Consider the following 26,401-nt stretch of genomic DNA (forward strand, 5'->3'; position numbering starts at 1 on the left):
CTCAAGAGAATTATCCACATCACGTGCACGCATTATCTTCATCTTTCTTCCACAGAAGTGTACACGTGTGTCAAGGACTGTTCAGAGGTATTAAGGTAGACACAAAAATCACAAAATGATTTGGAAGTGCGTGTAAACAGATGAACATCTTGGTCAGTTTTTATTTATTCCCAATGCATGTATACACTTAGAACCCCGCCCATTCCCCCTTTTAAAAAAATTCCCACTAAAACTTCTGCACTTTTTTAAAATTAAGTTTTATTCTCAGATCCCAATATCAAAGACAAGAGTAGTAAGAATAATTTAATAAGCGAGTTCTTTTTTTTTTTCCACAGCATTAAATTATCTTACTGGGGTCTGTCTTCTCGGTATAAATATAGACGAAGGTTCGGTCCTTTGGCAAAGAATTATAAAACCGTTATAAAAGCACTTTGCCAAGCTTGGCCAAACATCCAACTTGTTGGATGAAGCTAAGGGTCTTTCACAAACATCTCTTCAAACTATACCTATTTTAAAAAAAGGGCCTTAAATACTATCAAAGATATACTAAAGAATTTTAAAAAAGAGAGCTTGTGATTTTGTTTAATTCTCACTGATTGCTAAAAAAACTGTTATGCTTTCTTCACAAAGAAGTTTTTAAAAGGATATATATTTTTGCAGGTGAGACAAAGTTTCACAGAAGCTTCTTATATATTTATTTATTTTTTGCTAGATAAATCACCTGGCGTCTTCTTCTTCGTCTTCGTAAATTTGTTTCAGGTTGTCAAGAGTGCTGATCAGCTGCAGGTACGAGCTGCAGACAAAGAAAAAATGCAGAAAATTATAAAAAAAATTAAAGTAAGGCACAGACGGTATCGCAGGATGAAAAGATGCACGCAGAATTCGAGCAAAGGTTGAACTTTGAACGGGGTAACATGTAAACAAGAAACATTAGAATATAAAGGTCACTTACCGGGCACTCACAGTTAAATGGGGATGAGCACAGAGGCACATTCATTAAAAAAACCCGTATGCATCCCCCAAACACATAAAAGAGCGCGCAATTTTAAAGACCTGTGGAACTAATCAACCGTAAAAGTGGAATTTTTTATTGTGATAAGCAGGTAACTAGTTGTATACAACAAAGTTCTCTAATGACAGGAATTTAGAGATATTTTGCGCTAAGTCGAAAGATAAGATATCATGGACCAAAAAAGCACCTGCAGATCGCAAGCAACATCATGGTTGCTGAACTAGTGGACGGCACCTGATGTGAAAAGCTAAGAACACACCTGGTAAACCCAGCTACTCAATGTGTTCTACAGGAATATCTGTCACGTGACTGACCAGACTCGTCTTCAAAGCTGCGCAGTAATGGCAAGGTAGGATTCAAAGATAATCTTGCTGTGATAAGAAGGCAACGCAGGCTACAGACACCAGGAGGACTGTCTACAGACGATAGTAGGGTAACTCTTTCAACAAGTTAGAAAAGCAACCATCAAATATACTCACTCCCTGTCAATCACCAGACAGTCTACACCCTTGGAATCGGCGGCGATGATGTTCGCTGTCCTAACATCTTCTCTGTCAAAATAAAAAGGATAACAAGTCAAGAAAACTCCAGTTAGGTAAATTCATTCATATAATATTTGATTTGTTTGTCTCAAAAGAAAATTTTCAATCGGAAACATGCTTTTAATGTGTTATACATTAGCAGTTAATTATAAGCAAATGGCATCACGATTTTGTCCCCAGGTTAATGCCACATTCCAGTTTTGTGAATGAGCTTGCAGTAGTTCCTCCATCCATTCACCAAGCTGAAGAAAAAACTCCTTCATACTCTTTTACAACTGTTTGATATCCACGTCGGCTTTAAAGGACTAGTGGAAGAAAATTATTTTGATGTTTTTGTGAAATTGTGTATGCGCATGTCTGTTCTTGAGATACACTCATACAGACATCACCTTGTAAAGGAAAAGGTCAGTGAACTTAGAGGTCAGAACTGTACATATGTTTACTCTTTGAAAACCTCGGCAGACTGGAAAGCTGGGATCATGGGTCTACAAAAATAAATTCACGATTTTGACATGTTTGAGGGCATGGTGGTGCTTGTGCGCGTATTCCTCTAGAACGGAAGTGAGGGGTATTCACCATGATTAGGAGAGATAATATCTTGCTCTCAGCTTTACCCAAGCAATAAAACAGGATTCATCTGACTAGTCCTTTAATATGTGCCTTTCATTCTCAAAGATAGCATCATGCTACACGTTTTATTTGTTCCTTCGTTCCTTTCTTTTCTTCCTTGCTTTCGGCTTTTTTCATTATCTGAGAAGCTCGACCACCCTGCTACAGGTAGCTCAGATTTTAATCTGGTTCCTGCTCTTGAAACCGGCAACATGTAGGATCCTTCATTTTTTTCACCCCTCCCACCTCCTACCATTTACAGAACGACAACTCCTTTAGGGCCAAGCAGACCATCAGTCACTTTATACATCTGACAGCATCCTCTTCAGAAATTCTTTGGCTCGCACATTTGTGTCGAGTCCTGCGTCCTACTCGCTTATTTTGTCTCAACGCATTTCAAGACATCTCCATTCAAGCACACAAGAAAGTAAAGTTTATTTGCTGTCTGAAGTGTGGACTTGTCTGAAAAAATAGAGACAGGGCAACTTTGAGAACTGCTGGCAAATAATTGTTGCGTATTCACGTAGCAGTTATATGATTGGATATTAAAGTTTCTGGACTAGTCGTTGTGGGGAAGCACATGGATAGATATTTAGATGGCAGCTGACAAGACAAGCCACTCAGGGATGTCTTGAACGGTGGGGAGCAGGTCCAGACATTTGCCAATCAGCGGGAAACTAGTATGATAGGAATCCCACTTTGTGTGTGTATGTGTGTGTGAGTTGGTGTATGTGTGTGTTGGCGTATGTGTGTGTTGGCGTATGTGGATGTGTGTGTGTTGGCGTATGTGTATGTGTGCGTGAGAGAGAGAGAGGAGAGGAAGAGAGCTGGCGGGAAGATGAGAACAACAATTGACAGCTCTAATTGAAAACATCAATTAGCGGTCGCTGCTTCACGAGCCGAAAAGCACACAACTCTCATAACCATAACTCCTGTGTGAAGTAATTACAAACCCTTGCAATGCTCGCTCGCCAAAAAAATCGCCTTTCGTTAAGCATCGTATGACCTGCTCGTCCTGGGTCTTGGAGTTTCGTTTCGTTACCTTCACCTGTAAAATCAAAGAAAGGTTATAAGGTGCGGGCTGACAGAAATTATCGTTCACGGAACATGTCGACTATACAAGTAATTCAAATATCTGTACTCGATGCTATATAGCGGGGCATGTTGGCGGTGAAAGCGCTGGTTTAGAAAGGGGAATAAGTACGAAACATTTCTACAGGAAAACGTTGATTACTGTTCTTGCACTCTGTGACCGATCGGGTGCCATGCCCTCCCGCTGAGTATAGCCGATGAAATATTCCCAAGCCAACATTTTCTCTTGTAGCTTTACGAGGGAAAAAAATGGCATTAATTTAAGATATAATATGATGATTCATTTCAAGAATGATGAATGTTCAACATTTAATTTTCTAAGATAAATATCAGACAATCGGGGTGCTATCATTTTTATTTCAATAAACTACCCACGGATTGTGTTCATACGCAGCCGAAGTACCTAGACATCAGAATTTACACTGTAAAAGGTTTAAAACTTGATAGGAAGGAAAAGGCCTGACATTAATCAGGTAACAAACTTAACAAATGACACGCAGGCTAAAAACATTTATCAGGTACTAATACTCATTGCTGTTCAGTAAAGTCTGTTCTCTCTGTGAACCGCATCTCACCACTACACACATCTGGAAAGAAGCTTAGCTGCTACCGATCCCCCATCATCGTTATCACCCCCAATACCGTCATCGCGATCATCGCCATTATCATCAAATTGTCAAACAATTTATTATTCTTCCCGTCCAAAGTTTCCAATGGCATAGAACCAAAGCTGAAAGGATAAACCTTCACGAAGGTTGTGAGGATGGGCAACATTGTAAAGCTGCTGAAGACAGAGAACTCTTTCTAACACAGACCTGTCTAGATTGGTTGCAGGCCGTCTGGTTGTTTCACCTTTCAACATGCCAGCAAACATAGAAATTTCACTTGCCAGGGGACTGGTATTCTTAGTAAATAATTTATTTTTAAATTGTGTTTTTTTTCAGAACGGAAATCTAGTTCCGAAGAGACCGCAATTTTGCACACGGCCACGTCCTACAAGTTTCCTGTTATCCTTCCTGTATCTTCCGATAACACTGTGATTTTCTTTAGTACAAGGATATCAATAAAGCTGAAAATAAATGCGATCAAGTGATAAACCTGCGTAATCTTAGTTTACGAATCATTAAGAAAGTGATTTCTTGCAGGGGTGGTAGAGGGTGAGGTTTGACTGTGTGTGTTTGGGTGGGTAGGTGAGAGACAGGGGGAGGAAATCTCTTCGCATCAGAATCGGCAAAAGATGCTTGTTACTGAACTTTCAAACAACTTCTGCTGTCGTCCAACAAACGAACTCTGTTCTTTCCAGCAGCGGTTATCAGTGAGTAGTGGCTACGCAGCATGTTCGGGGGCGGTGAGATAAAATGACGAGAGGTTGCATTTATCTACAAACAGGGCGCGCGGCAACTCCGGTGCCACAACAAACAGAAAGTCAGACGTCGCTTCTGCCCTGACGATGATAGCAAGGCCTGCTAGTCGGCTCCAAATGTATGTTGGTGAGGGAACGAGGGAACAGGGGTGAGGGGTGGTTGGGAGCGATCTGTGGTTATCCCCAAAACCCAGAGACAGTCGCATCGTTGTTCTTGTGATAAAACTGCCTTCGAGCATGGGACTTGGCTAGAAGACTCACCGCATGGGGGAGGAAGGCAGGACGGAATGAAATGTGGGGAGATAGATGGAGGTGGGGGATGAGGGAGGAAAAGGAAGAAATGCAGAGAATGGGAGGCTGTGCTTTGTGTCCCAAGTGCTGGAGCTATGAATCAGCAAGCGCATGTTTCCTTTGCTGTCACCGTAATCATGGCTGTTACCTTATGGCATACCAGTCCCGAGAAAGAATTACCATTTCAGGTCTCAAGGAACAAACACGCATATGCGTGCGTCGGCACAATCTTTTGTTTTTTCTCTCTCTCTCTCTCTCTCTCACACATTCTTTCTTTCTCTCTCTCACACGAGCGCTTTCACACACATACCCACACATATTTTACTCTTACACAGATACACGCAATTAAGCATAAGAAGATATATGTACACCCACACACATTCTCACCTAATGAGCACGTGTGGATGCACGCACGTAAGCTCCAAGAAAACCAAAGAATGGATGTTTCACAACCATCGCGAGAACACAAGCATCTGCCACTATTCCATTAGACCTATGTCTGATTGTCCGTAAGTGCTGACCAGGGTTTCGCATGTTTTAATGTTTCTTTGTGGGCGACCCATCACATGGTCTTTAATCATCAACAATCTTTTCTCTTACCTTTCCTTTAGCGATGATGTAGAAAGTGTCTCCTCTTGCCCCTTGCCTGATGATGTACTCTCCGTTGTTATAATGAGCCTGGACAGAGGAAACGAACAACTTACTTTATACTAGTCTAGTCATAAACAGTAATTTCCACCCTCTGATGTTATAGTCTGAAATCTGATTGGGATGCTTAAAGAACTAGTGGAGTGCAATACATTTTTTTGAATGATCCATAAAGCTCAAAACATGTAGTTTTCCCAAATTTCGTTGAATACCAATGCCACTCTTCCGTTCTCGAAATACACAAACATCATGTCAAGAAAGGTGTCTATAACACGGACGTCAGGATTGTACATGGATATGTTTACTTTGCCTAGTCCTTAACCAATGGGAGACCTGGAACCACATATCAATTAAGTGTATCTGTGTACAGACGTGCTCTCACGATTTTCAGCTACTTTTGCTCATGACGATGTTTGGACCCGTGTATTTTGAGAAAAAAAAGGGTCTATCCACACAGATTAAAAGGAAGCAGTATCTTGCGCTTGGTTTTATAACATTATTATAAAATATTTTGCACCCATTATCACTTTAAACCCGAGGTCAAACGACGCAGCAGACTGTACATACACAATTTTTTGTGTTCCTGTTTAATACTATAAACATAACTTTGACAACCACGCGCGCACACTCACTGCGTTGTATTAGAAAAGAAACATTGTGGTTCTTGTCAGACTGATTGTTGCTGTATCCGGCTAAACCCCACGCAGCTTTTAAAGGGCTGGTTTAAAAAAGGATATTAGGGGTACACTTGATGCAAATGTCAGAAAGTTAGAAAAACCTAAACTTTTTCTTCTATAAAAAATTTTGATGAGGAATCAAACAGCAAGCACCTACTGACCTCTTCCAATACGTCCGCAATTTTACTTAGCGTTTCTTCTGGAAGACCTTGGAATGTTGGCACGCTGAAACAAAACAAATGAAAAAAAGCTCATTGTGGGCGGCGTTGCGTCGTATTCATAACAAATAACATTAAAAAATAATTATAAAACGGGCAGACAGGTCTAAAGAGCGCCTAATATTATGACTGCATGAATATGCAACATAGGTGCCTGAGTAAATATGCACAGAGGGTGCCTTACCCCTGTCTTTACTCAGAACTCACTCGATCTTACGGGAGAACATGGGCACACACAAACACACTTCCGCAAGAGTTAGGAGTAAGCGAGAGAACTAACGATAAAAAAAAAAAAATAAAAATCTGTTTTTGTGAAAGATAAACAAATGCATGGAAAGAGTTAGCTTAAGAATACATCACGTGTCATTTCGCTCTCGACTGCCTTAATACAGCGTAGTAAAAACTACCGTCAAGTTGCCAACTCAGGTTACGACTCCTATACCTTCAACATTTATTGTAAGTCATGATGTAGTCAGTGTAACATCTTGATTTGCAAAGCGTTAAACACGGAGAGAGGACAATCAGCAAGAGAGTAAAAGATAGATAAATACATTATGAGAGAAAGAGAGAAAGGAAAGGAGAGAGAATACGTAAAAATAAACGTTAGTACAAGAATCTGTTCGTGTGTCAGTCAATACTACTCTTCCCTAATAAAAAAAGCACCACCACTCCTGCTCTTGTCAGAATGCGAGAATCACCAACATTCCAGCCTCACTCAAAGTTGCTACAGGCACAGATTTCACAGATTTCACAGATTTCACAGATTTCACAGATTACACGCTGCCTTCCTTATCAAAGACCCGAGAAAAGCGCTGGAAAAGAAGTTAGGATGATAATGTAAATTGCTCTTGTACGAAGTTTAGCTGAGTACAGTGAGTGGAGCTCTCGTCTTGAATCAAGGAAAGTGACAAAGAGCTTTTCCCAAATTTCCCCAACTGTTGTGGCTTCTGCGAAAGACTTGCGACTTCAGTCCAGACCCGTACGGTCTGTAAGATACGTAAGCTGTTAACTATTTCATTGTGTTCACACACTGATTCCCACAGTAAACAGCAATCTATTAAAATGATAACTAGAATGAATGAGGAAATATTTAAATTCTTACTCAAGGAATTAATAAATAAATAAGCAAGCACACGGAAGGTGGGAAGAAAAAATAGAAAGAAAATAAAATAAAAATGAGACTAGTTCAGTAGTCGCATAAGATAAAGACGTAAAACCAAGGAATACACATCTGTTCCAAGCTAAACTCTCCTTATTATTACACTACGTGCGACATTCGATAGTCTATCATGGCGATTATTTGGATTAATCAGTAACCTGACACCCTGTCACATCTGTTAGACTCTCTAACCTTTCCATCCGTAGAGAATTTTTCACCATGGCTTTCTTTGTGGAATTAAAAAAAATATATCTCAGCACCTTGCTGCCATCTTGCCAGCACCTCATTGCCGACATTCTGAAGATTCGTATGATAACCTTTCTGGAAGACGACATAAGCGCAGGATCCATTCCCAGTACTGCCGTTGGATTAACCCTTAACTGCCACTCGTTGCCGTTAACAACACTCACAGCGGTGACGTGCTGCCCGTCTGACGTCCGACAGGTGTCGGACCACGCAACCATGTCCTGGCCAAGACTACGGCCACAAGCCTTTTGAGTCGAGTGTTAATATGCCTCGAGTGGACCTGAGTAAGCCGGCCATCTGCAATTCGCAAACAATCGACATGTTGGACCTTCTGCTTTCAGCTGCCAACAGGTAGGGCAACGGTGGTAGGAAGTAGGTTGAACAAGTTTCTTTTGTGACAATAAATAAATAAGACTTACTGATCAAACTATCCTTTTTCTGAAAGACAAGAAAACAAGTTGCTACACCTAAGTCGGGTGACTCACGCATACAGGCGCTTTCTCTCGTTTTATTTCATCCCCTCATCCATTCCTCTCCCATTTTGGGACACAGCTGAAAGATCCGTAAAAAGACCACACACACACAGCTCACTTCAGGTTAATAGAGCTGCTGCAATAAACGCCTTCTTCTAATACCACCCAGCGATGGAGTAAAAAAAAAAAAAAAAACTCAATTCATTCTGCATTCTCCAAAAACGTTTTTCATCATCTCTTACTCTTTAGTCCTGCAATGATTCAGAGAACAGTAAGTAAGGCGCTGGCTTGCGTAGATCATGTCAACGGTAAAAGAGGGTTCCATCCTATTTCTCTATAACCTTCTTGATGCCTATATCCATAATAACCAGACGGCTTCAGACTTGCCAACTGTGTCACAAATGGTGATGGTCGCTGCCCAACGTCTTCAGACCTTGAGCCAAGCAGAGCAGTTTATGAAGCAACGCCCACTGGCCCAAAGGTCGCTAAATATTGATGCTGCAGTTTGACCTCAGCAACAGAAATAAAGAGGTCACAGTACCAAACTGACCTTCTTTCCAAAACATGTCATGCACACCTGTTACTGAGCCCCTGAAATCACTGCCACCTAGCGGCTGAAACTTGTCAGGTCAAGCTTACTGACATTCTGTTGACGTGGCCACGTTCGATGCGAAGTGTACAATCTGTGAGGTGCGAGAAGATGGAGTGTTTGCCTGCCAATAACACAAGTTTTTGCTTGTCGACAGAAGTCCTCTTGTGGCCAGCTCAAAATCCTGTCCTGATCTCGACTTAAACAATTTGCAGCTTTGTTGGTTTATTCTGGGATCAATGGACTTACTCAAGACAGTTAATTCCAATTCGTGTAAGGCAACAGTTCGGACATTTCCAACATCCGAAATTATCATCTGCTTATAAAATATTTTATTACACAACTTCCAAACGAGACAAACTAATCGACCAAGTTAATTCTTAACCCAAGAACAGCACTGACGGCAATCAGCCAATGAAAACGCTTTATTTGAAAAGGCAATTTATGTTACAGAGTCGTAGTGCTTCAACCGCCGCTCAGTGGCGCCCCCAAGCTTTCCTGTTCCGTGTTCGCTGCCAGTCGCTGGTGGGCTGGCAGAAGTGGCTGCCAAAGATTATAAACGTAAACACTCCAGCATTTTTCTTTCAAATCACGACCTGGCAAAAAAGAAGCAATGATGTCTCGCATTGGCATCAGGGAAAAATCCGGGCATTAACGTGGATGGATTGTGCTGCCAGGTGATGCTAAAACACAACGTGCTCTCACCAGACGGCCCAGGTATGATGATGATGATAAAAAAGTTAAGAAAATAAAGCTGGGCGAACAACCTCGGTGGTTTCTAACAGCAGCTACCTTCAACTAGAGTCAAGATCCATCCATACCCGAGAGCCATCTGCTGGCACACAATTTCAAGGCGAATTTGAGAATTTGTCCAAGCTTTCTGCCGCATTAATTATTAAAGTAAACAGCGGCTCTAATTATCTGTTTTTTGCGAGAACTATAATCGAGAGCTGTGGGAAATGGAGGAGTGGCTAAAACACCACGACAGTGAGACTGGAGTGTCACGGGTTCACAGGGCTGACCATCCGGGCACTTCACTTTCCTTCACTACGTTTGCCTTGTGCTGCATGTATGCATGCGTCTGCATGCACGTTCGTGTAGGTGCATTGGATGTCTACCTCAGGAAGGTGTGTAGCGGTGTGTTTGTGTGCATGCATGTAGAGCCTCGATGCTGTTCAAATGAGATGTATTTTTAAATGATTTGATCAAGAGAGAGATTGTGGTTGTAGTTGAGGCGGTATAATTTGAGTTCATCTTTATATATATATGAACAAATCAGTCAATGTACTCATCTACTAAACTAAAAAAGACAGTTTCACTTGTGCACCAGATGTATACTTATTAAGGTGCCTCATGAAACACGAGCTCCACTAGTCTGGTGAAGAACACGTCTCTAGAAGAAGGACCTGCCTTATCGACATCTTACCGACAAAGCTCCCTGTTATGTTCGTCTGCGTTCGGATCCTTCTCATAAGCAATGACATAATCGTCGGCAACGTGTAGATGCTGAAAAGGTCTAAGGGTGGCTCCAGATGTTTCTTTGATAACTTTCACCAACTTGTAGATGGAGGATAAATGAGAAATCCCCAAAAGGCATTAAGGCAACTATTAATGTGGAGATATGGAGTGTTTCTCCAGAAAAAGCATGAAAGAGGTTATGGTAAAGGAGAGGAGGAAGGTAGGGGATGAGTGGGCTATGACGAGGGTGGCATAAAGCGAGGAGGTGGTGGATTCGACTTTAAGTGTCGAGCCCATCTCTGACTTTTGATCTTGTCTTGGTTTCTCTTCGCGCTCTTACGCCTTCCTACAAATTAACTGGATGGAGGGAATCTTACGAAAGAGCAGTGGCTGCACTGAACAGCAACACGCAGCTGCATGAAAGCTGCAACACAGCTGCAACAGCACGTGTTACTGGTGTGCCTCTGCAAGCTGTATTCAAGTTTTTTGGCCGCTGCAGCAGCTGTGTTGTAGGTATACTAGTATGTGAACAAGGATGCCAGAAGCCAGCTGCAAGAAGAACGATTACAGACCAAAGACCAAAGAACATGCAAACACACGCACACAAACATCACGCACGAGCTCGCTCGTGCAATTTTCATCCTACGCACCTTCTGAGGAAGTCCATGTGTTCGGAGTGTCGCAGTAGTCCTGTCCGCATCATGATGCTCTGGAAGCATGGCCGGTCTATTGCCCACAGTCTACAGTTTGTCAGAGCTGTAGAAAGTTGCACGAAATTAATACATAGTTTTTTCTATGTTGTTGAATAAATAACATCTGGAAACTGTGCTAAAATATCAGAAAAAGCTGGATGTATTCTCGTTAAATTAATTGACACGTTCATAAACTAAATGTCTTCGTAAAACAGACAAAACTTGTTAACGAAGGAAAGAAAATAAAGAACGAATACAAGAAAAACATAATAGAAAGAACAAACAAAAACTGAACTAGAACCAAAAATGCATTAAAAACAAAACAACAACAAATAAAGTAAATTAAAGAAGGGGAAACCGGTAAATACAAGAAAACAACGATGGGGGGAAAAACGTTAAGCAGATAAACAGCAGGAAATCTTTTCTCAAAATAATGGAGAACAAAATAGGAAAAAAATAACAAATTGGTAGACGTTCTCCCGTGGCTTGACTACTGTCGAAGTAGTGTTCAAAACCACTGCAGTGAACTTATTCGTGACTGAGAAAAAAAAAAATGGTCGAGAATTTCTATTTCTGTTTAAAAAAATGTAAATAAATCTGATGGGAGAGGGAGGAAGCACACACACACACGTGTTTCATCAGAGAGTTTACGGTTTTGCAAAGACCCTTACTGTGTTCCCCGCCATGAATAAAACAATTCCACCAAGTGGAGGATGAACATATCTGCATCGTAAAAGATAACAGCGAGTTTAAAATAGTGAAGTATGTGCATTTTAGCTTCTACTTCTCTTTCATTGTATGGGCGACATGCTGATTCGTGCACAAGATGCGACTGTGTGTTTGTCTGCTCGTTGTGCGCACACACACACACAAATAGCCGGTCATCATCAGAAAAACTCAGGTTGAAGAGCATCTGAAGAAGATTTGCAAAGCTGCCATTATTTGCAGCAAACCATTCGTTGCTTCACGGGAGAGTAAGAACGACAGGGTGCATGATTATCTCTCCTCTTTTGTTCTCTGGTCGCTCACCATGAAAGGTTCCTGACGAGAGGGCTACAGTAAAATTTGAGGTTCCGAAAAAATCTCCTCCTCCTCCTTCTCCCTCTATCTACCTATTTATCGTATTTGTCCTACATCGGGAAAACCTTTATGACTCGTAAACGCACATTAGCTGTCACAGTAAATGGACATGGGAGGCAGAATTGAATCGAGTTCTTAAAAGTTATTTTGTTTTGCGGGTTTTTTTTTTCAGAACTTCTGTCTTGCATATTAGACATTATGGTGATGTATGCATCCTGTCTTTTTTTCTGACGTATTTTGAAGTCTATTTCAAATCCCTAACAATTTTTTTCCACATCATTCCTAATAACAACATCGAACGTAAACAACGACATCAAGCTATAATCCCAAGCATGTGCTTGTGTGAAACTGTCAATATGAATGTATACGTGTACACCTGTGCGTGAATATGGCCGTATGCGAAAAATGTGTCCTTGTGTGAATGCGTGTGAAGCGAACGCAATGACAATAAAAAAGCTTATCACATAATTCTTGTCATGATCTCAACATAAATTAGTTAGTAAACAACGCCACTCGATCTTTCTGCAGGCTAAACAAGGAAGTGGAGGAGAAAACCTCATTTATCTTCCAGCTGCACTACATTTCGCCATCTCGCTCGACGTCCAATAAAACAGTGGAGGGAACAACGTCCTCAGATATCACCCTCTGCCCGGCAATCCTCAGAGCTTGTTGGCCGGCATGTCGGCTAATATTTGTAATCTTAGAAACGTACTGTCCTCCAAGTCGGAAACAGCAGTAAACACCTGCTGGAGGCATAAATAATGACATGAAAGAACTACAAGAAGAGAAACAGAGAGAAGTGAGAAAAAAAAAAAGGGGAACTGGTATTTCTGGGGTTCGGCTGAGCAGAAATGGGGTAAACAGTTTGACAAACACGGAGGACTAGCAAGTGCTATCCGGGATATGCTCAGGAGGTTAATAAACCAAACAGGGATGAGCAACAGATCCGGTGAAGCTGTCTGTTTTTTCTTTTAAGTAAGAGGTGGGAGGAAGCGGCAGAGGCCGATTATGGTGGCTTGGAATAATAGGTCGTTGATCTTGCACAATCTATCACCTTTACCACGTCCGGAAAGTGGGGCTGGAGTATCAGCTGTGCTCCGGTCTGGCGCCAAGTTTGTCGTTGTTTCCAGGCGACAATGCCCGAACGGCAGGTAAGTGATCCCTTGGCCTTTCGTTCCTATTTTTACTTTCGATCTTTTTCTTCTTTTTTTCTCATTTTACAAAAACGAATGACTTGCGAAGAGCTGTATCGAAAATTACCACAACGTAAGCTAATTCTGTGATACAAGCTCTACGTCACCATAATCGAATGTGACGTAGCCCAGCACAGCTGCGTGTCACGTAACCACAAAAACATTGCCCCGAAAGGTCACATCTGGTCGTTGACTGTCGTCCAGAAATCGTTAACGTGCAGAACGACGAAAATGCAGCAACGGTCACCGTGAACTTAGATATCCACCCGTATTATTATCCGACGTCCGTCCCATAAACGTGTTTTTCTCCCATTGACTTGCTCTGTAAACTGGACCAGCATGCCCTGCAAAATGTCTATTTATATAAACAGAGATGGAGAAGCAGCTCTTTGATTCTGATTAGCTGAAGATAAAGATGTGACAGATGAAAAGACTTTATAGCAGGTGTTTCCATTTGCCATCTTCCTCTTCACATTTGTTTACGCGTTTTATTTTTGATTTTTTCTATCTCATGTCATTGATAACATTTTCTTTCTAACCCCAGGCATCACCGGAGAAAAGCTTTCGTGACTATGAGCTACCAACAACATTATAGTAACTCGTTTGTTTTAGCCCTCGCTTCTCATCTCCTCGACGGTGATGACATTATTACAGATGGAGATTATTGATTTGTTCCATTATTCGGAGCTGATTCTATTAATGTTATCATATTTCTTAGAGTCTTCTCACTACTGTCTTTATAAGAAATTCTGTTAAAGCATGGCATGTTTTTTTTTTCTTTGTTTTCTCTCTCTCGTGCGGATGAATAATAATTAAATTAGCGCAGTAATGCCTTCTCTTTCGTCCTTTCTTGTACAGTTACAGGTAAAATTAGTGTAGTTAGTGGCTTTTACTGTCTTTCCTCAGCTCAGTTCGTCTCCTTTACAATCGATACCTGAGGTCGAAATAAGTTTCGATTTTTATTCTTCTTTAAGGTTTACATTACCCTGCCATTGCACATCTTTCTTTAGCTCAGATCCAACCCACACCTACACTAGTTATTTCTACACCTACACTAATTATATCTACACCTACACTAGTTATCCTTACACCTACACTAATTATCTCTACACCTACATTAGTTATCTCTACACATATATATACGGATTAGCACTCTCGAATGAAATGTAAAGAGTTTTAAGGCTCTTAAAGCACTACCGACAGGTTTTACTGTCTTGGCTACAGGTGGTTCACTCGCTACAGGTGAAAGATCAAGGACAGTTCATTGGGTCACACAAGTTACCTTTGACAGTCGCGGTCCTCGTGCAGTTGTACAAGATGGCGAGCTCTCCAAACACTTTGCCTGCTCCCATCGTGCACAGCTTTTGGCCTTCTTTGCTGACTTCCACTTTACCCTCTGAAACAGAGACAGATCTTTTCTTCATTTCCTTTATAAACTATTGTATTGCAGCCAGTACTACAAGAAATTCCAAATTATTTTATAATAATCATCTTCGGCTTACGAAATCAGCGCTTCATCTGCATCTGCAGCGAAATGTATTCCGTGTCATTAAAAGTCAAGAAACTCAATAACTTTTATCATCGTGGAAGAAAACCATAGCTATCAATCACACAAGTTGCTACTTAATGTCCGAGACAGGAAATATTTGAAGTAGCATGAAGCAAAACGAATTTCGCTCTTTTTTTCTCCACTTCCTTCCTTACTCTATATTTGTTTCTTCCCAGACCACTCGGTACAATTTAATTTTCGCGGACTAGTCACATGGTGTGTTTTCCACTTGCTGAATGTGATCATTTTTTTAAGAAAGTGAAAACATGAAAGCGATTCACTGAACTGATACCAGACGAGTAAGAAGCTTAAATGCACTTAAAAATATTTTAGCTCTCCGCGATCCTCAAAGTTAAGATCTGTATTTTTCGTTTTTTTTTACTTCGGTGTTCTCAAAACTAGTTAATTTATTTATCAAGACACACTTCTAGTCTTTTAAAAATAGGATCAGTGAAGTGCAGAAAAATTGCGTGCTCAACAGTTTACACACTCGCATCTCCCTCCCGACAGATACATACGAACGCGGATGCGAAAACAAGCTCGCGCACGCAGAAACAAATAAACGCACACACAAATTGGAGAGAATAAATATATGGAAGGGACAAGAGCACTTTCACCAATTGCCAATTATACCAAAATGCACATTTTTGAAACAAAAATTGACCTCGACGATGAGGAGGAATAACAGTTTAGAGTTAGCTTATGTTTGGTGAAATGCCAGGACTGTCCAAGAGTTTTACTGCTGCCATGGTGATCGTAGGGTAAACGTACTACAAAAAACAATTCACAAGAAATCACAGATCCGCAGTGACAGACAATCTCACCTCCAATTCCCCTTCTCTTTACCCCCTTTCTCTTTACTCCTTTTCTTTACTCCCTCTCTTTACCTCTTTCTCTGTACCCCCACTCCTATTCCTGCTTTCTTACTTATTTCTCTTTCTCTCTTTCTCTCTCTCTAGCTCGCCGATTTGCTCACAAAACGACAGATTGATGGGATATGTGATGTGTGTGCGCGCGTGCAGAAAAATAAGAAAGAGTTAGAGGTGGGAAATAAAGAAGTCACACACGGGGAGATGAAGAGAGAGAGAGTGGGGTGGGAGAGAAAGAGAGATCAGCAGTCGAGAGAAGACGCATGTCCTCCGCACCAACCTGAGAATCCCTCAAGATTATTTGTCTCTTGAAGATCAATACCAGCCCTACCTTCAAACAATTTTACTGGTTTAAAAACTATACGAGAAAAGACATTCCTTCTTTTCTGATCACGCCAAAAAGGTTGCCAAAGAAACCAATCGATCGTTTAACTGACAAAGGACTAGTCGTCGATTAAGACAATACCAGAGCACGGAGGTAGTTCTGATCATTTTCCTGCAAAGGCCTGACCATCAAACAGTCTTCAATAAAGCCAGTAGTGATCCTGTCCTGCAATACACCCGATTAACCCGGCTAGATATTGTCCGCTAATGGCCATCACAGCAAGATGCCTTGCATCCACCCGCCTTTAAAAGCCGGCTGTCTAATGAGCAGGAGGCTGAGCCAAGAATTCTCTAGAAGCCTGCGACTCGTCTGAGTGGTTGGCTTACCTCCTTACACACACACATCCGCCACCCAAACAACATAGCACCTGGTCGGACTGCACGTGCAAGGAGTAGATGAAGATGTATCACAGGTCCCTGTAGTGGCCAAGCTCTTCAAGAGATGACGACAAGGAACACAGGAAAAGATGATTTTTAGGAGAAAAAAAAAAGATTCTCCATTAGAGGCGTTGGAGTGGTACCGACGTGAATAAAAAGAAACTGACAAAACTAATTAATGTAAGAGGGCAGAAAAGAGTTCGCCATTTCTAAGCTTGACAGTTTGTAATGTTTCTGTCGTGCCTGTGAAAGAAAGTGTATTAAGAAAATGAATTCAGCATATGGAAAATAATTTTGTAGCGGGTGGGAAAGAGGTGTTTGTGTGTGGGAGGTTGGGGGTGTTACAGATAGAAATCATCAGGTGTGAATGAATTTGGGACATTGGAATAACGGTTCTCTTCCCCCGCACCATCTCACTCTTTTCTTCACGCATTCTCTACCTTTGCATCGCACTCTATTGTCTGTTCCATTATTCTATCATTTTGCTTCTTCTCTCGTCTTTTATCTCATGCAGCAGAGACGCGCATACTGCTCCTGTAAAATTCCCCTGCGCAGAATGTTTGTATTCGTCGCCTTACGTCCACCGCCATCAGGGAAGACGTGTCCCACGAAGGCAGCATGATCTTTGCAGGACGACTATTTATCATAAAGATACCACGTGCCCACATTACGGGTGGGTGAAACATGAGCCTGATAAGACCCACTCCCCCTGCCTGTCGACACTGGGTCAGATGGATGGCCTAGTGGATGCCCGCCCCATCGTCTGTTTCTTCTCAGTGGGACTGCTGTCGACGAAGGTGTTGAAAAGCGCGCAGCGATGCTCGACACGCTGATAACTCCGACGATACCCGCGACGGCGAGCATGTGTGACTCAGTGGTTGCGGGTAGGTCCTTCCACCCCACACACCCCAAACCTCCATAGCATGCCGGGTGACAGGTGATAAAATTATAAACCCTCGCTACCTCGTATTTTGCTTCAAATCTCGACAGTAAGGAGACTGAAGTGGCGCTGTAGTTTGCACAGGTGCAATATTCACGTGTGTACGCATTGATGAGCGCGTGCACGCACACCATATTCTCCACCACCCCTCCCCCACACACACATATACACGCAGGTAAACATACACACACACAAACAAATACACGCACTGTAACTATCAATCACGCTCAGCTGCGCGCTTAGAAACACAATAAAATAAAATATGATGCGTGGAGAGAATTTTGACAGAAGGGACGAAAAACAATCTCGCCGACCTCCCATATGTCATTCCTGCACTCAGGTAAACTCAGCGATTTACATTTCTCAGATTTCGCATCTTAAGACATAATGCATCTCACTTGTAGCTGCCAGTTTGACAGGATGTCTCTCACATGTACCTGCCACAGATTGACATGATGCCTCTCACCTGTACCTGTCAAGGTGTGACAAGGATACGACTTGCCGCCTTCCTCCCGCCCCTTCCTCATAAATCTCTAAAAACCATTATCATTCATAAAAGTATGTTTTCGTGTCACGTACGACAAAAACAACTTTTTCTACGAACACGACAGGAATAAAAGAACAAGCGGCTGTTGGTTGCGCAGGACGTGGATAAACACTTCCTGTTTCTCTCCGTCGTGCAGAAATAAAAATTCAGGAATGACTCACGCGTTTGGTAATATATTCCACGGTGACACGCAGTTGTTTGTATCTTTGTGTTGCAATTCCTGTTTTCTTTTTCTTTAATTTCCTCCCCCCCTTCTTTATTCCTTCTATTTGCTGACACTTTTTTCAAAAGATCCTTAAGTTTCAAAAACTATCATTGTATTTCCCAAAATCTCAGTGTGCTTCCGCTGTTCCAAACACCCCAATAAATTTTCGAAATGCTGCTTCAGAAACGAACTGAACTATCTATATTCTTTCTTTTTAATTTTAAAAAGTCGTTCGAAAAATGAAAATTTAAGTAATAAGAAAGCAAAGTAAATGAATTTTCGTGGTGTTAACTTTTTTGGGTAAATGGCTTGCAAGACGCTGGACAGAGTTTGAAGATGCGGCTAAAAGACTGCTAAGGACTTTTTCTTTTTTAAAAAAAAATGTTTATTCTGGGGTGGATTAGCTAGCTGACCAGCAAAAAAATACTTCACTGAAGAATTGTAGCTTTCACTGCGCTAAAGAGATGGAGTAATTAAGAGAGGATGACCGGGTGCTTCGGAAAAGGATTGAAGAAGGGGAGAGCATTAGGCTTACACCAGTTATCCATCCAGCCAGGAACCCAGAGGTTAGAGCTGCATAGTAATATCCACCGACACAATTTTAACACTTTAAAATGAGACATGCGATCACATATACAATAAAGGTGTAAATCATTGATTTTATTTACTTTAAGTGTGGGAGTGAAACATTAACCTCTATACAATCTAAACAATGTTGATGAAGAAGTTGTGAATAAAACCAGAAAAGCTGTCTGAAACTGAGATTCGTTTTTCTTTATTTCTTTTTTATTGAAATTTTATGGGAGTTTAAGCGAGCACTTCTTACCATCTGCATTATTAATGGAGATTTGAACTAGCGACAAAAGTTCGTAACCACAGCACAAGTGTGTCTATACCGACTAAAGCCTCAGTCTACTCTCAGATTTTAGGAAGGTGAAGAAATTTAGGGATGATGTTTCGTGACCTCGGTCGGTAGAGGGCATGAGGGTTCAGGAAGTTGGAACATGTCTAAAGATATAGTCTAAAAATGTGGAATTACAGGTTTCCCTGCTACGAGATGTCACCTTCAAATGTTGTTAGTCTAGTGGGCAAGGTGTGTATGTCCTCGTGGACAGCCTCATTTTTACAAACTTTAAAAAATACTTTGGTCGGGACAAAAATAGCTCAATGCCGCAGAATTGTGCAGGTTTGTTTTGACCATTACAGATGCTTTAACTCAATTGTTGAAGTGCGATAAAAGGCAAATAGCTGCTAACCAACATTTTCTGCTATTAACTAATGTTACCAACGCACAAATGTCTGCAAAAAAAATTTTTTTCAAATGATATTATATTAGAAATTCAATCAAAAGATAAAAGTTGGCTGCGAGGACTTTATTTAGTAATGGTTGATAATTGCCGATAACTCGTGCCGAGCACAACAATTCAAAGGGACATAACGCGTATTTTCTTTAAGTAGGTAAAGCTAAGAGTAAAACCTCCCTCCCTATCCATACTCTAAGGATAGACTTCAAATCAGGCCGCCGATTCTTGGGACCCAGGCTGAGGACAGAAATCATCCAACTGGGCGTGGCACCTGCTTCATTAGTGAAGGTGAAAAGCGACCAAAGGAAAATGGGTGAGCGTCTAGAGTGTGTCTTTAGCGTGAGTATGAAGTGAGCAGTCGAGGACACCATACCTTCCATGACATAGACGAGCGAGCCCACATCGCCTTCTTTGATGATGATGGAGCCTGCTTGGTTCTCCACTGGATACATGCAGTCGACGATTTCGCGTATCTGCCCCATGTCCAAGTTCTTCATGAAATCGTTGTCCAAAATCGCCTGACGAATCAGTTCTTTGGAACTGAAAAAATAAATGTGCAATTGACCATGAATATAACTGTTGGTGTCCATGCTAAGAGGTTTTTCTATCTAGCACACGTCTTGCTGGAGGGCAATGATGCAGATATATGTACTAAATAGCTGTGAATGAATACTCTTCTTGCATAAAGACTGGAGAAAATGTAAAAACATACCTCATAAAAAATAGTTCACCTCTCGTTAGCTTTTTTTTTTTAAGATGCGATTTATTTAGATTAGGAAGAAAACCATTCCAATGATTGATGACAAAGAAAACTGAAAAAATGAGCTGATGTTTAATAACATTGAAAAAAACTAGAAAAAAATACCTCAGACGTTAATTAAACTAAGATGGACGATTACTGCAAAGAATTACAGGAATTAAGGAACATTAAACTAAGAAATTAAGAACAAATAAAAAACAAGCAGAAAGAAAATGGGTCTAATTAAAAACTATGAAGTATAATCTTTTGAAACTTTGAAACATACCAATGAGATTCTCGGACCTACATAATCTGTATCCAGTCTTTAAGACACTATCAAAGAAAATGTAGCTGCCCTTTAGTCTTTCAAAAGTGAAACCAATTAGGGATGTCTGTTATTAGAAAACGGAACCAAGAGATTTTGAAAATCCTTCAAGAAAACAAATCAGTCGTGTGTGCACTGGGAAAATGTCAGGTAGACTTTCATGACTGTAACTGAACAATGCATTTCACAAACTCTTTCCTAAAACCTTAGACAGTCAACTGAGATAATTACAAGTGAGAGTTTTGTAATGCATCCTACCTAAAGTAAACCTCTCTTGAAATACAACTCTTCTTTGTAGTTTTGTAAACAATACAATGAAACCGTTGAGTACTTCTTTTGGCAGCATATGATAATTACTAATTTCGGGATGAAGTTGCTATCGTTGATCATAGTTGAACTAGGAAAGCTGATTATTGTTTGAACCTCATTGTTCTTCTAACAAAATATTTTAATAAATGTAAAAATGGAGAAGTTTATTCTGTTACCAAAGGCAAAGATTTACTTATATTACCACGTAGCTGCTGTCACTATCAAGTAAATATCTTTCCAGAAATTGCGATTTCTTAAATTGAAAAATACTATACTATTATTATACTTGACAAACGACAGGTAAAAAGTGTATAGGTCAAATATATTTTGTCCTAACTCCCCGTTAGTACATCATTGTATGTGTAACAAAAGTGAATGAAAAGTTTGAAAAACCGAAAGATTAACACGACAGAAATAAAAGACTAATAAAAGCTGCGGAGGTTGTAACCATAGCTTCCTTCTCAAACCCTGCAGCGCATATGAATCCCAGATTATTCTGGAATGAAAACACTCGCCCTCCCCCACGGCACGCAAGTATGATTAAAAATCAAAGCTATAATTACGACACCCTATGGCATTCATCGGGAAATAATCACTCAGGTCAAGGGAGCTTATCATTTTCGCAAACAGGGTTGCCAATTCAATGGCGCCCGATGGCTTCTGCTTGTAATTACACAATCGTCGCTAACATGGCAATCTGCATTTCGCCCAACGAAGTTTGAGCCTCATTTAGGAGCCATTGACTTTTTTTTCTTGGGGGAGAGGGGAACGGAGTTGGGGGGGATGATGGGCCACATGTCTTTCCCACCAACTTGCGGCGCTTTGGAGATGGAATCAAAACGCTGTTCATACGAGAAAAATCAGTTCAATGCATGCTTCGGAAAATGTTAGAGACAGAAACTGTGTACTTGGTCGAACCTCGAGATACGGAGTTGAAGGCAAAAGTCTTCGAATGTGATAGTTTGGCAACGTTCCTGAGATCGCAGGAAACCAATGGACTTGGTGCAGACGTTCGGGACATCGAAACTATGCTCAGCATACTTAGTCCAGACTTGTCAGCCAGTACTCTGCCAGTTCACCGGCCAATACAGCAAGGCTTTGGAGGCACTTCGGGGGTATGACCCTTTTTGGTACTTTGCCGGTGCACATGTAACATTCGTGTAATATTTGCAACAGGCTAAGTATCTCTTGCGGGCTTAAATACCAGCCTGAACGGTTTACTGTTTTTTTTTCAGGTATCAGTAGATATAGCCGTAGATATATAAACTAACCTGTAAATTTCAGCCCCCAAACCCATCCGTTAATTAATTATCCGCTACGATTCGCACCTGCGCTCAACGAGCGCTGATAACGTTCTTCACTCAGCACGCACAGACCGTGAGCTGAAAAGATCCGCCGTAGAAATAAGTGTGGTATATTAATACAAACTCACCACCTTGTTCACCTAAAGCTCACCATCATAACGAACCATTTTAATATGTAAAATTTTAGCTAATTGACCAACGCACATATCGTTTATCCCTTAAACTAGAAGATGAAGGTCGACTCTCTGGGTCGACTTTGTCCTTCTCCCGATCCCCATCCCTACACACGCGCACAAAATTTATGAAAAATGAAGGCACGCTTCAAAAGAGAAGGCATTGATTATATTCTCTTGACAACTCAAGTGTCTGATTGGCTTCCTTCAGTTGTTAGGCGCATCGCATCGCTCCCGCGAGCAAACTCTTTCCATGTGAAATCTCGCTGTAATTCATGCTAAGTGGCAGGAGGTATGCCGAGGTCTTCAGGCTGTACCTCACCCGTGACTCTCACGGTGAAGGCACGTGCGTCACAAGCAGCCCACGTGACTTGAATGGACGGCATCGAGAACGTCACTCATGGCTACTACACTTGCTAAATGCGAGGGAAAGGAGGAGGACCAGATGGTCCGGTGGTGGAAGAGTTACGGTGAGGATTGACTGTCATGGGTTCAATCTCGTCTCGGGCACGTTGTTCTTTCTCTGCACGTGGTACATGTTTACATGGCTGGCTGCTTTGCCGTGACGTAGCCTGCGAAAAAATACCAGTCTTCTTCCCCCCGACCCGTGCTTTTTCTAAACAGGTCTCTCATATTGCATTATCTAGAAAGCAGGAGATGTGCAGAGTTCATTTTTTCCCTCTCCAGTCTAAACTTTTTCTGCTTCTTCTAAAAGAGATGACTCACGTGAAAGGTCATATGAATCATGATGCAAAGCTGCGATAATCCTGAAAAAGCTCGAGAAAAGTCGGTTGAAAGAAGGTTGCTGTGAAACATCTTGTCGAGGGTGACAGCACGTCTCGACTTTTAGCACTTTCAAAGAGCTCAAGCCTAAAAAGCTGGTGATAAGGAACAACAGCAAAGTGAGACAGTCAAAGAGTTCATCTGGCAAACCGTTCTGGACACAGACTAGGAACTGAGGAGGAGGAGTGTGTGTGGGGCGGGGGGAGAGGGTGGCGGGGGTCTGGCGTACACAAGCGTGGTCTGTTGACGGAAGACAAGCGTGTACAGTTCTGACAGTGATAAAACACTGATACGTCTTGTCTGGCGCTGACATGCCTTGCCGCGGCCAGTGGTTACAGAAGATTTATCCCTCGGATACGGTAATATAATCTGTTGAAACCGTACCCATTTGGGTTCGAAATTAAAAGAACCGCATGATTTTTTTCCAAAGAGGAGAGGAGGATGGGAAGCTGCTGCTGGAGAAGAACAAAGAAGTTAAGACCGAAGTGTCGAAGGGTTGCAGTCAGTGGTGGCAGGCACCATCGCGTGTCAGGTGACATGAGGGTGATAACTCGTCGGCATGTCAGTCCATGCCCGCCAAATGAACCTTGCAGAAGCTCGATGACTGGACCTTCCACCACGCAAAGTGGAGGGAAGCAAAGCTGGAACCAAACTACTCTGTCCCTTCACAGTCCCCTCTATTGTGCTCTCTACAACGAAACCCATAATTTTATACACTCCTAACTTCATCACGTGGTCGGCTTCTCGTGCGTGTTCACGCTTGTGGACTTGTATTTCAAGCATGACACACGGCTATCAGGAGAGATTTGGGGAGCTGGCATCTTTCTGGCCATGGCCAGTCATTATTTTTACAAAATTGCTCTGGTTAATTCTACACAGGTCGATGACGGACGAAGTAAACCCTGTATGTGAGCTGGTTAGCAAACACGCACATGGAGGATTGTGTCTATGTCGTGTGCGCCTTGTGTTTGCTTGACTACATCAAGCTCAGCATGCAAAAACAAACGGACATTTCCAACATTTCGTGAGGTCTTCTGAGATTATGTGAAAACATACATACCTTATGTAAAATGCAATCTCTTTATCGTTCCTCAGATATTTATATCATGTTTTTATATGGTTTAAGTTAATGAAAAGTATCCCTCCTCTCTCTCTATATATATATGTAAATGTCCTTCTAGACCATTTAATAGCATGAAAGTTAGCTAGACTATTTCCTTGCCAAACAGAACTCAAAAGCATTATGGTACAGTTAAAATTGCAATAAAAATAGAAAAGTAGAGTGTATAAAGGATGAGATAACAAAAAGAATTTAAAAATAGTAAAGTGAAAGCTATTTTGCATATCATATTGAACACTATAGAACGTACAGAAGGGGAAACAACTGAAAAGAATGTCAAGTAATATTTGAAGATTGGAGTTACAGTTTTCTTTTGCGACACCAATCGATGTTTTTAGATGATTAATATCTTAGACTTCTTTTCCCAGCTATGTACTTCGCTTCGGCATCAGCAATCCAATCTGATGTTCTTATCTGTCGTCTGCCTTAAAAGTCTACTAAATAATGGCGGTGATTCCTCGGTTTCAGGACCCCAGCAAAGGAAGACAACTTCTACGTATGACAGTTCATAAATGTCAACGCGACTGTTTGTTTGATCAACGGCCTTACGCAGCCATCTTTAGTCGCGGCCAGGGTTTGACTGAACAACAACAACAACAACAACAACAACAACAACAACAACAACAACAACACAAATCTCTTGAATACATGGCATGATTTTACTTTTTTTTCAGTTTATTACCACAACCTCTAACTCTGAGGTATCTAGGGTTTAGGTCAAAAGGTCATTAATCTGAGATGACCAATGCAAAAATGTATTCGTCTCAAAAATACAAGACAGAAGAGACAGAAGAAAAATAAATCTTATAAAGACGTCTTTTATATTTCTAAAATTTATAGTCTGTTGACCTGAAGTAGGTTGACTTGATTCTAATGATGACTGCGGTCAACTTGAGTATTCTAGACAGACAAAAGGTCACATCGAAGCACACTGGTTCTGGTTAATCCCTAGCTTACTGTGTCAGGGATGCTAAGATTCATCGTGACAAGAAAATCCTCTTTCTGTAAAGCGAAACATTCTTGCTTTTCTCTCTCTCACACACACACATTTTCTCTTCTCTACACCCATTCTGATACCCTAGCACACAGAAACACGGTCTGACTCATTCAAACATTACGCTCCACTTTAAAAGAAAAAACTTGTTTTGAGAACCAACAGACAAAAGAAGTCTTCAGTTAGGACCAGATCCGTCACTTGTCCGGAATACCTCAGCACATCTTCCTGCCTATCAGGTAAGACCAGTCTGACTTGGGACACAATATTATGCAATGCTGAGAATATTTGCTCTCTCTTGCGATAAACGACTTCTACTTTCCGTCAGCTTTCATTTATGATGCATGGCGGCAAGTGTTTACTGGGCCCAGGAGCACGGTGTCTTAAGTGGACTTTTTTAATGCCAAAAAATAGAACCGCGTGTTTGCAGGTGCGCTTTGAGCAAACCGGTTTCACACACGACAATTCCAACCAGAAAAAAGGAGACGGATATAAAGATAGATAAGATGACCGGATGTTGATGAATTCATGTACTGACGATATGACATGATCATCAAGAATACTGGATGAATGAGTTTCATTGTGTGTGAGTGTGAGGAGAGAGGAATAACGAGTGTGTGTGTGTACACGTGCGATTGGTTGTGTCTGTTTTGTGTTTGTATAGATGATAACGGGGAAGGAAGACAATATGTAACCATGAGCGAGGTTAATTAAACACCACATTGATATTTGATTTTAAGTACAGTTAGTGTTGTCTATCTGCTTACTCGCCCGACCTGTACTCTTCTTTAATTTGACGCCAGTGCAGCTGGCAACAATGATGGACGGAAACTCATCTGTTGATGTCAATGGAGCCTCATATCAAGGTCAGCCATCTCTAACCTATTATTCTTAAAATCTCAAGATAACAGAGAAAATCGTTAGGGAGGAAGAGTAAGACAGAAAAAAAAGAGAGAACCATGTCTTGTTTACATCTGTTTTTACAGATGGACTAACAAATAAAGACCTTTGCAAATCGTGTGTGTATATATGTAATATTTCATGTCAAACCGTAAAGAGATAAAGCAACGTCAGCCCAATATAATACACATGTTTCATATATATATATAATTCACATATTTCCCTCTGCAAGTGAC

At 41.2% G+C, this 26,401-nt stretch overlaps 1 protein-coding gene across 1 annotated transcript in view; it reads right to left on the bottom strand.

Moving 5' to 3' along the window:
• LOC112573499 (cGMP-dependent protein kinase 1-like) overlaps positions 1-26,401 on the bottom strand; it is a 117,179-nt gene that overhangs the window by 19,799 nt on the left and 70,979 nt on the right. Inside the window, 8 exon segments of the mRNA XM_025253943.1 lie at positions 722-793; positions 1,492-1,563; positions 3,117-3,211; positions 5,510-5,587; positions 6,396-6,459; positions 11,028-11,133; positions 14,625-14,738; positions 19,892-20,058. Of these exon segments, the coding sequence (XP_025109728.1) occupies positions 722-793; positions 1,492-1,563; positions 3,117-3,211; positions 5,510-5,587; positions 6,396-6,459; positions 11,028-11,133; positions 14,625-14,738; positions 19,892-20,058 (768 nt within the window).

This window comes from Pomacea canaliculata, linkage group LG1, assembly GCF_003073045.1.
Source record: "Pomacea canaliculata isolate SZHN2017 linkage group LG1, ASM307304v1, whole genome shotgun sequence".
Lineage (NCBI taxonomy): Eukaryota > Metazoa > Mollusca > Gastropoda > Architaenioglossa > Ampullariidae > Pomacea > Pomacea canaliculata.